The sequence below is a fragment of the Mus caroli genome, chromosome 11 (genome assembly GCF_900094665.2).
Source record: "Mus caroli chromosome 11, CAROLI_EIJ_v1.1, whole genome shotgun sequence".
Classification (NCBI taxonomy): Eukaryota; Metazoa; Chordata; class Mammalia; order Rodentia; family Muridae; genus Mus; species Mus caroli.
The window spans coordinates 46,474,028-46,483,495 of NC_034580.1; the positions used below are offsets into that span (position 1 = coordinate 46,474,028).

The 9,468-nt window shown below is 51.3% G+C and overlaps 1 protein-coding gene across 1 annotated transcript in view; it reads left to right on the forward strand.

Annotated features, from left to right (window-relative positions):
* Nucleotides 1-8,915, forward strand: part of Col23a1 (collagen type XXIII alpha 1 chain) — a 287,526-nt gene extending 278,611 nt beyond the window's left edge. The window contains exons 26-29 of the mRNA XM_021177066.2: nucleotides 1,780-1,833; nucleotides 2,003-2,089; nucleotides 4,478-4,516; nucleotides 4,968-8,915. Coding sequence (XP_021032725.1) covers nucleotides 1,780-1,833; nucleotides 2,003-2,089; nucleotides 4,478-4,516; nucleotides 4,968-4,970 — 183 coding nt within the window. The 3' untranslated portion in view covers nucleotides 4,971-8,915. The remainder of the gene's footprint in view (nucleotides 1-1,779; nucleotides 1,834-2,002; nucleotides 2,090-4,477; nucleotides 4,517-4,967) is intronic.
* The last annotated feature ends 553 nt before the right edge of the window (nucleotides 8,916-9,468 follow it).

Here is a 9,468-nt window from a genome sequence, read left to right on the forward strand (position 1 = left end):
TGGATGGATGGATGGATAGATGGATGGATAGATGGATGGATGGATGGGTGGGTGGATGGGTGGATGGATGGATGAGTGGATGGATGGATGGATAGATGGATGGGTGAATGGATGGGTGGATGGGTGGGTGGATGGATGGATGATGGATGGATGGATGGATGGATGGATGGATGGATGAGTAGGTGGATGGATAGATGGATGGATGGATGGATGGATGGATGGATGGATGGATGGATGGGTGGATGGATGGATGAGTGGATGGATAGATGGATGGATGGAAAGGTAGATGGGTGGGTATATAGATGGATGATACACTGTAAAGGGGAGGTGAGGAGAGCAGTAAAGAGGCTGATGCAATGTATTTGTGACAGTGATGAGACCTCAGTTAAGGTAGTATTGTGAGAAGGAAACAACAGGAAGTATTAGCTTAATGTTGACCACATCAGGCCTCCTTTGGTAACACAACATAAATAATAATAATAATAATAATAATAATAATAATAATAAAATTCAATCTTGCTTAAAATGACTCACAATTGAAAAATCTAGGGATTAACCACATGTATCCAGGGCACAGCTGTGTCAACACTGCCCAGCCATCTCCCTCTCTAGTCTTTGCCTTCCCATTGTGGAAATCACTAGAGATCTGGTCCAGCCAGCCCCAGACAAGTAGCTTCTTGGACCCAAATACAGTAAGAAGATTTGGCTCTCGTTAGTCAACCCTGGGCCATCTTGGGGTTATGAGAGTACAGCTTCCCCTCTGACCAGGCTCAATCCCCTGCCGCCTGGAGGTAGTCAGCAAGAGGGATGGAGGAGTCTTGAGAAGTCATGAGGCAGGGAAAGAGACTGAGACTGATGCAGGGCTGCTAGTCCCCCAAGGTGTACAAAAACTGAAAGAAGAGAGTGCTGTTGCCATGGTGAGCAAACATAGGCCAGGAAGAGAGGGACCAACCAGGCTCCTGACTAGGAGGGTCACCTTCGACTGATGTGACAGAGCTGGAAAGTAACTTGCTGAACCCCACTCAAGTTCTGGACCCAGGAAGGCTAATGGGATATGTGGCTGTGGGTGGCCTCCTCTGCTTCCTAGAAGGCCTGGAGCTTAGTGTGGCATTTAAAAGCCCTGCCATTTTCTCTGTCTAACAAGCCCCAGCCCATTCCCACCCAGCTGGATGGTGACCTTGCTCAGAAGCTCCCTGTGGTACCTGCCCCTTGTGGGAACAGCCTAGTGCCCTGCCACATCTGACTCCTACGCCTGTGTCTGAGCATGCTTCCCATACATACTCCCTAGCCTGCCCCGGGAGACATCAGGGAGAAAACACACCAAACCCTTGTCTGTCCCAGGACCCTACCGCATGCTTGGAGATTAGATTAAGAGGTGGAGATAGAGGAAACTGAGCCTAGGACAGACAGCACAAGCAGCCTTCTCTCAGTCCATCAAAGATGGCCACATGACTTCTGTGGCTTTCCTCTGTCCCAGCCAAGTCTGGGCCAGGACCAGCTGTGTCTGGCTGTGGCAGGAGAAAAAAAAAAGCCCCTCTCCAGTAGCTCTGCCTCCTTCAGGGTTTCTAGTCAGGAGCAGAGCTGGGGGCCCAATCTGGTACCCAGCAGGCACATACACTAACAACCAGAGCTTGGCAGTTTGTGCCAGTTACATGTGGACAAGGAGCAGTGTGGTGAGTGAGAGAAGAGCAGGGGCTCAGGTCACAGGGAAGTGGGCTCAGGTCACAGGGAAGTGGGCTCAGCTCTCACTTCAGCCTTAACCTCTCATTCATCTGTCAGGGGTTCCCTGGACCCAGAGGAGAGAAGGGCGACCGAAGTGAACGTGGAGAGAAGGTGAGGGGGAAGGGAGGGGGGAGATGGGGCAAGCAGGTGGGGAGGTGGAGGCTGGGTCTAAAGCTGCAGGTTCCTGTTGCTGCCGGACCCTGAGGCATCTCACTGAGAGGTGGTGGAGGGGTCCCGAGCCCAGCAACCACAACCATCCTACCATCTCCTTCTTACACAGGGGGAGCGAGGAGTTCCTGGCCGGAAAGGAGTGAAGGGCCAGAAGGGAGAACCGGGCCCACCAGGCCTTGACCAGCCATGTCCTGTGGTAGGTGTCTCAGCAGGGTAGAGCTCCGACCAGCTATAAGGGCCATAGTCAGCATCATAGCTCCTTGTGCTGTGGTCCTGATACTCCTATCAGTATGGCTGAAAGATGCAGCCATCTGTGGTGATGGAGGCCTGGCCAGTAAGGGCTTACTGCCCCTGGTAATTACTGTCTTCTCTCTACTCAGCCTCAAAGCAAGATGGGCCAACCTTAGGTAGGGGTGGAGATGATTTCTGGGTTTTCTCAGCATCATCAGTAATTTGAGGGTGCCCTGGGAGGGGGCTGGGGAGCTGGAAAGGGAAGCCTAGCGGATTGACAGATTTGATGAGGACAAAGTCAGTGAGTGTCAGACCCCCCTTTCCCCGCCCTGACCATAGCTGCCTAAGATCTCACTGGGGTCTGGCTTCCCCTGGACTGTGGGATGGGACTTCCTAAGTCATTGGGAAAGTCAGGCCACCCTGCCTGCCCTAGGTCTCTCATTCCCCTTCCGCACTTTCTCTCCAGTATCTTCTCTTCCACTGACAGCCTAGCCTCTTCTCCAGTCTCCTCAGTAACCACACAGCTCCTTCCTCTTCCACTCCCCCACTTACCTGTTTCACTTCCTGCTGGCGGTAGCTCTTGAAAACCCACCAAGCCTGGTAGTGAAACTCCCACAGTTCAGTTCCTGTTTTCTAGAAAGCGGAAGGGTTTACATATCAGGGTCTATAAGTAAGGGGTGTTCAGAAAGGACAGGCAGAAAGAGCTAGGTCTCCACACTAAACCATCCAGATGTTCACTCCCAGGCAGGGCTCTGAGAAGCAGGCAGACGATCCCAGTCAGGGCCTTTGCTCAGTCTCCTGGCCTCCAGTGAGTTCCTTCCACCCTCTCTACCTTCCTCTTTTCCCCCCAGGTGGGTCTGGGATATTAATGTGAGGGGGGGGGGAAGCTTGGAATCCCAGCATTCAGGAGCTTGAACAGGGGGGTGGAAACTTTGAGGCCTCTGCTACATAGAGACTTTGTCTCGAGCACAGGCAGCCGGGACTAAGGAAAGGCTCGAGCAGTAAAGCGCGTGCCTTACATGTCTGAGCTCATATTCCCAGAACCCACATGGAAAGTTAGGCATGGTGACGTGCACTGGTGTGGTAGAGACAGCTAAATCTCAGGAGCCCGCTGGCCAGCTAGCCTCACCTGCATGCCAAAGTTCCAGGCTAATTGACACCTTGTCTCAAACAAAAGTTAGAAGGTGCCTGAGGGCGCCTGATCTCCACACTCATGCGCACACACACACACACACACACACACACACACACACACAGAGACAGACAGACAGACAGAGACAGAGAGAGAGACAGAGAGAGACAGAGACAGAGACAGAGACAGAGACAGAGACAGAGAAGGTGAAGAAGCCAGTCCTGCTTCCACAGAGCCTGGACCCAGACTTCCTCCAAGTGAGTAAGCCTTTGTCTTTAATACAGGAACATCCTCGATGTGGAGGCAGGCAAGGGGCGCCAGGCTCCCCGGGCCTTGTGAAGGGCATCAGGCCCTGCCCTGTGGTACGCAGTCTGGCTGCTGTGTGCTGTGTGTGCAATGCTGGAACTTTTGGGCTGCTTTGGGCTGCTGGTTCTGGCCCCTCTCTTCCTCATTTCTGTCTTCTGGTGCATTCTAACCCTCTTCTCCTCTCCCCATCTTCTGCTTCCCAGACTGTGCCCCAGCATGGACTTGGAAGGGGCTGGGGGGGTCCCTTGCATTTTCCCTATACCTGTGCTTCGGAACAGAGTGGATGGAGTATTTATGCCTCAGGCTCCCCCAGGGGCTTTACATTTTGTTTGTTCACCTCCAGCTCTCCAACCCTCCAGGCCTCCTGAGGAAATCCATCTCTCTTTATGTCCAATGGTTGGGTGGACATTGTTGGGGTCTCCAGACGACCCCACCTTTAATGCCCAGAGTTCACCCTGATGACACTGTTTTCCTCCCAGATCTGATCAAAGTGGACAGGAAAGGCTGGAGAGATGCCACTTCCTGTACCATCACTCAGAGACCTTCCTGCCTAAAGCTCAGGGCCCCCTGGATGCCACTCCTGGGAGGCAGGAAGCTTTGCTATCCCTTCACAGGACCAGGCCCTCTTCTGGCTGGCAAGTGCCTGACACAGCGCCCATTATGTCAGAGCGTCCTGTTTCTGCCCACTATTCAAGTATCCTCACAATGCACCACGAGAGGACAGGACAAGTTTAATGAGGGGACACAATGTCCTCAGATGACAAAGGAGACACCCAGCCCTGCCTCAGTGGAGTCCAGTGGCTTCAAGTAACACCTGCTTGGCTGTATCTCCCCTAAAGTCCCAGGAAGGGGTGGGGAAGTATTGAGAGGCCTTTAGCCTCCCACTCCTGTCACTTAAACCTTTTTCTTTTCCAGGGCCCCGATGGGTTGCCTGTGCCTGGTTGCTGGCATAAGGTACCGTACAGGAAAGGGTCTCTAGGGTGGGCCTGGAGGAGTTGGAATGAGAGAGTTAGAGAGACAGAGAGGACCCATGGGGGAATAGGCACCATCACGAAGAGGTTAGAGTCTCTACACTGCTGTCTCACACAGTGACTGAACTGTCATGTTTCCCAAAGATGTTTGTGACTTTTTGGTCACATGGCCAAGGCTTAGAGGTTGGTCCTGGCTGATGTGTGTTATCTGCCTAGCTGGTCATCTGGATCTTGGATGGCATTTGGCCCTACCAGTTCAAAACCATCAAGGGGTTTCCTGGGACTTATTTTAGCTGTCCCACAGAAAGGGGTCTGGAAAGAAAGGGGGGGCTATGCTTGTTCCTGAACACATCAGCAGGGTAGAAGTAGCTAATGGGGACCACAGGATCTCCCCAGGCTCCTCCATCACCTTCCATCTCTCCCTCCTTTTCTAGTGATCTTCAGACATAACCCCTGACCTGTACAGATCCGTTTGGATGTTTTGAACTCATGTAAAAACAAAACAGTAATATATTGAATTTCTTTATGGGATGCGCCAACTGTGGGCATGTAACATTTGCAAGTGTGCCAACCAGTCCCTGGAAAATCTGCACAGGAAGCCGGCAGGAATTCGGACAGGCTGCTCTGAGGAAACTTCTGTTCAAAGGCCCCCGGCAGGGATGGCCTGGCTTTCCCAGGGAAGATGACGAGGGTGAAAATGCCTGGCTCAGGTGAGGCTGGACAGACTCCAGGTTGGGCTCACAATCACCTGATTAGCAGAGACTTGCAACAACTATTCCCTGAAGCCCCACTGCCCCAGCTTCTCACTGTCCAACAGCACTCCCTTGGACAACTGCTGTAGCCTCTTGCTTCTGGACTGTGCCGTAGGCAGCTGCACTGGGACCCTATGTTCAACAGGGCCGGCAAAGATTCCTAGAGTCCAGCACTTGGAGAGAAGGCAATGGGAAGAACCCAAAGAGGGCCTTGCTCCACCCAAGTTCAGTAGGCTTCCAGAAGCCACCCTAACACGGGAGCTTGTATCCTCGGACCTTGGGAAACGGCAAGGCTCTGTGGATACCTCAGTGTGCAGCCAGCTTCCGGCAGCCCAGTGAACCCTAATGGTAGGATGAAGAGACCCATGCCTACTAGTTACTACTTCCAGTCTCCTTACCGCCTCTCCCAAAGCAGGAACTGGAAGGGACTTTGTCAGCCTGGAGGAGACAGGCCTCTTGTTCAGAACTTGTGTCTCAAGTCTCCCACCTAGACCTCTGGTCAGCCTGACAAAAACAGGCCTTCTTAGTAAGTGGTACGGAAACCATGAACCTGAAGGCTGATCCCCCAGCAAGCCTGAACAAAACACCTGTGACAGAAATCCCTGCCCTCTCTGGGGGGATTGGGGCTTGAACACCTCTAATGAAGGTTCCTAGCTCCTGCTCCATTCATGGCTTCACAGCCCTCCTCATGTAAAGGTGCCATGAGTAATAAACCACAAATGTGTGTCTGGTGTGCCTGTCGCTTACAGACTTCCCTGGTCACCTCTGGGTGAGTTTTATTCCGATGGTTACTAGCTGAAGAGGCAAAGGGGCTCTCCTTGGGGGTCAGAACCTTCCTCTAATCCAGGGGATATATTCAGGGTAGGAGATAAGAAGATACAGGCTCAAGATCTGAACCCACACATGCCAGCAGAATCCTGGGACTGGCCACATCCTGTCACTGAGTCCTCTGTGTCCCCTTTTGTTATGCTCAACAAAGACACCCCAAATTTGTTGCCTCAAAATGTCCATTCTCTCAGTTCTAAGGACTCAGGGGCTCGCCTGAATAGGCGTCACGTGGATTCCCCCTCATCTGTCTGTCAGCTAGGATCCAATGACCATGACACCAACCAACCTGTGACTTTTCTGCATGGCCTGGGCTTCCTCACAGCATGGCAGCAGGATTCCTAGAAAGCTGTGTCACCTCATATGACCAAGCTTTCAAAGTCACATGCTGCCACTTCCTGCCAGAGCCAGAAATTTACCCCAGTTGAAGTAGAAGACAGACCCACCTCTCAATGAGGAAAGTGTCAACGTCATGTTTAAATGAGAAAAATATGGGAGAGTACATTTTGTTGTAGCCCTCAAAAACAAAATAAAATAAAAATAGCTCTCTTGTAGCCCAGGCTAGCATTGAACTCACTATGTAGCTCAGGATGACCTTAAAATTCTGGCCCTCAAGTCCTCGCTCTATCTACTCCAATTACAGTTGTGCACCACTGTGCCTGACTTCTACAGTGCTGGGATTCAAACCTAAGGCTTTATGCCTGTTAGGCAAGCACTTAACCAAAAAAGCTACAATCTTAGCCCTTGTTACGCCACTCATCTGTAGCATGAGACAGTAATGCTTAAAATTCAGGTGTGGTTCAGTAAGATTCAGCTCTGTGGAATATGCACAGAGAGCCTAGGACAGATCAGACACCTCATAGTACCTGTGGCTGGCTGTCCTTGCTCTATCTGCTCCAAGAACAAATAGTAACCACGGTCCTGCAGAGTGGGCCCATGTCTCCCCCTAACTTGTCCTTACAGCAAACTGAAGAAAGATGCCCAACAAATGTGCCCATTTTCATAGATGACAAAACCAAGCTCTTTCCCTGTGTGTAGAAAAGACAGGAGTGTCAATGGCAGTGTCTCTGTCCCCTTCCTCCAAGAGCAGAGATCCAAGGAGGGCCACACTCCCCATACTGTACATATGCATTCCTTGCTAAGCAGAGGCCCAGCCACGCACAGCTGATGTCAAGTCCCTACCTCTGTCCCCTGAGGAGCTGGCAAAAAGCATTTAAGCATTACTGTCTCATGTTCTCTGCCACACTGGGTCAACTAGGAAAAAACCAGAAAAGAGAAAAAGAAAAAAAAAAAAAAAACAACAGATGTAGTGGGCCAAGATGACTAAGATGACTAAGGTGGCTCACTGGTGACAATGCCTGCTTTGGAGATGTGACATAGCCTCCCAAGCCCACCACAGTCTACAGTCAACAGAGCACGCCTCCTTCGTCCTAAGAACATTGTTGGGGCTGCAGGGGTAGGTGTCACTGTGTCCATTTTACATATAGGAAACCTGAGGCTCACAGTGCATAGTTATCTGCTTAGAGATACACAGACAGGCGAGAGTGACAGGCTTGGGACTGAACCCGTGCTCTCAGAGGTCCCCTAATTTTTCTTCAGGATTGTTTGGCAGCACAAGGAATCTGCTAGGCAGACCCCTGACAATGGGTGGACAGCACGCAGAGCTTTCTAGAGGCTGAAGCCCCAAGTTCTCCCTTTCACCTCTCAGGCTGGCTGCCCTGGGCCATTCTTGGCCCATTACTGCCCCCGTGTGGACTCATACCTTGTATCCTTGCAAATGGACATGCAGAGCCATTGGAGTGTCTGTCCTGTGCCAGCCTGAAGTGAGGACAGAGAGAATGAGTTGTTCAAGGTCCCAAGTGAGACGCTGGGGAGTGCCCTGCCTCACCAATGAGCCTCAAGGACTGAGAGGAGGCCTTGGTTCTCCCTACCAAGAAGGCCAGTTCTCTGTAAGTCATATAATTCTGGAAGGGAGGTGTCTGTTTATTGAGTCCTTGACTATCCTGTGTTCCATAGCCGCTAAAGAAACCAACGAGATGACTGTCCCCATGGACAGATGGCTCCGAGGCTTGAGAGAAGCAACCTTACTAGATTTCCTGTCCTTAAAGTAAGCTTTGAGTTGTCACAGGATTGGGGGACACTCCTGGCATTCAGAAGACAGTCGAGGTTAGCATACACCTGAAATCCAGGACACTGGACACGCCCAGTAGTGAAGCTGCTCACTGTGAATGCCAGCTGAGGAAACCCTGCTCTCGATTCAAGGGTTGGGCAGGGGAATGATTGCTTGTTTGTTGAGACAGGGTCTCAATACATAACTTAGGCTGGTCCCAAAGTTGCAGTTCTGCCTCAGCTTCCCAAGTGCTGGGATTACAGGCTTGCACCAACATGCCCCCCCACACTACATCCAAGTCTTGTTCAGTCCCTTCCTCCTCTCAGCCTGTGCCCTCTTGGCTTCCAGGGTTGCCTTGAAAGGACAGATGGCAGAAAATGGAGAGAGAATGGGACCAGGGACAGGAAGGATAGGCCTTTTCTGAGCAGGAAGATGGACTTTTAGGTAGGTTTATGGTTAAAAACATGAAATACCGCTCAGTTGGGGAAGATGGAAGGGCTCTGTGACTGGGTGTTGATGACAAGATGCAACATTGAGAATGTACTAATGCCACTGAATTGTATGTACCCTTCAAAATGGCTTGTTTTTTATGTATATTTTACCACAATAAAAACAAACAAAAACCGCAAGAATATAAAGCTGTTCTTTAATAAATGCTGTAAGCATTTTGCAGTTTTCTAGGGAAGAGAAGAAATAAGCTACTGGAGAATGGGGCGCGGGCTGGCAAGTGAACAAGACTGCCCCAGCCTGCTGAGGGGCGTTCTCAAGCCATTGTTCCAGGGTTCATCAAGGCAGTCAGCTCCAGCGCTCAACCCCTAAGGGAGTATGTATCCCTTCTCTCCCACCTCCGGGACCACAGACGTCTCTTGTCATTCAGTGTGCTAGGCAGGAGTTCAGGAGACCTTGCTTTAGTCCAGCCTCTGCAGCGGGCCTATTGTGTGCCTCGGAGCAAACCCCGTTCTTTTCTGGGCCTGTTTCCTGCACAGTACCTAACGTAGGACTCAGAAGTTTTCCAAACCTCTTCCTATCTGCCCACTGCAAAATTCTCTTCCTGTAGCGACATGTCAAGTTTATCCTGTCTAATCCTAGCAAGAATTTCTAGAGATCTCCGTGGTCTGCCCCAGCAGTGGCACCGAACTCTACAGCGCCATGCCAGGAAGGCCTTTGTCCTTCCAGAGTGCCAGTAATTTACCCTCACAGGGTGTCACGTTATAAGCACAGAGACGGCAACCTGCTCGGGCGTGCCCC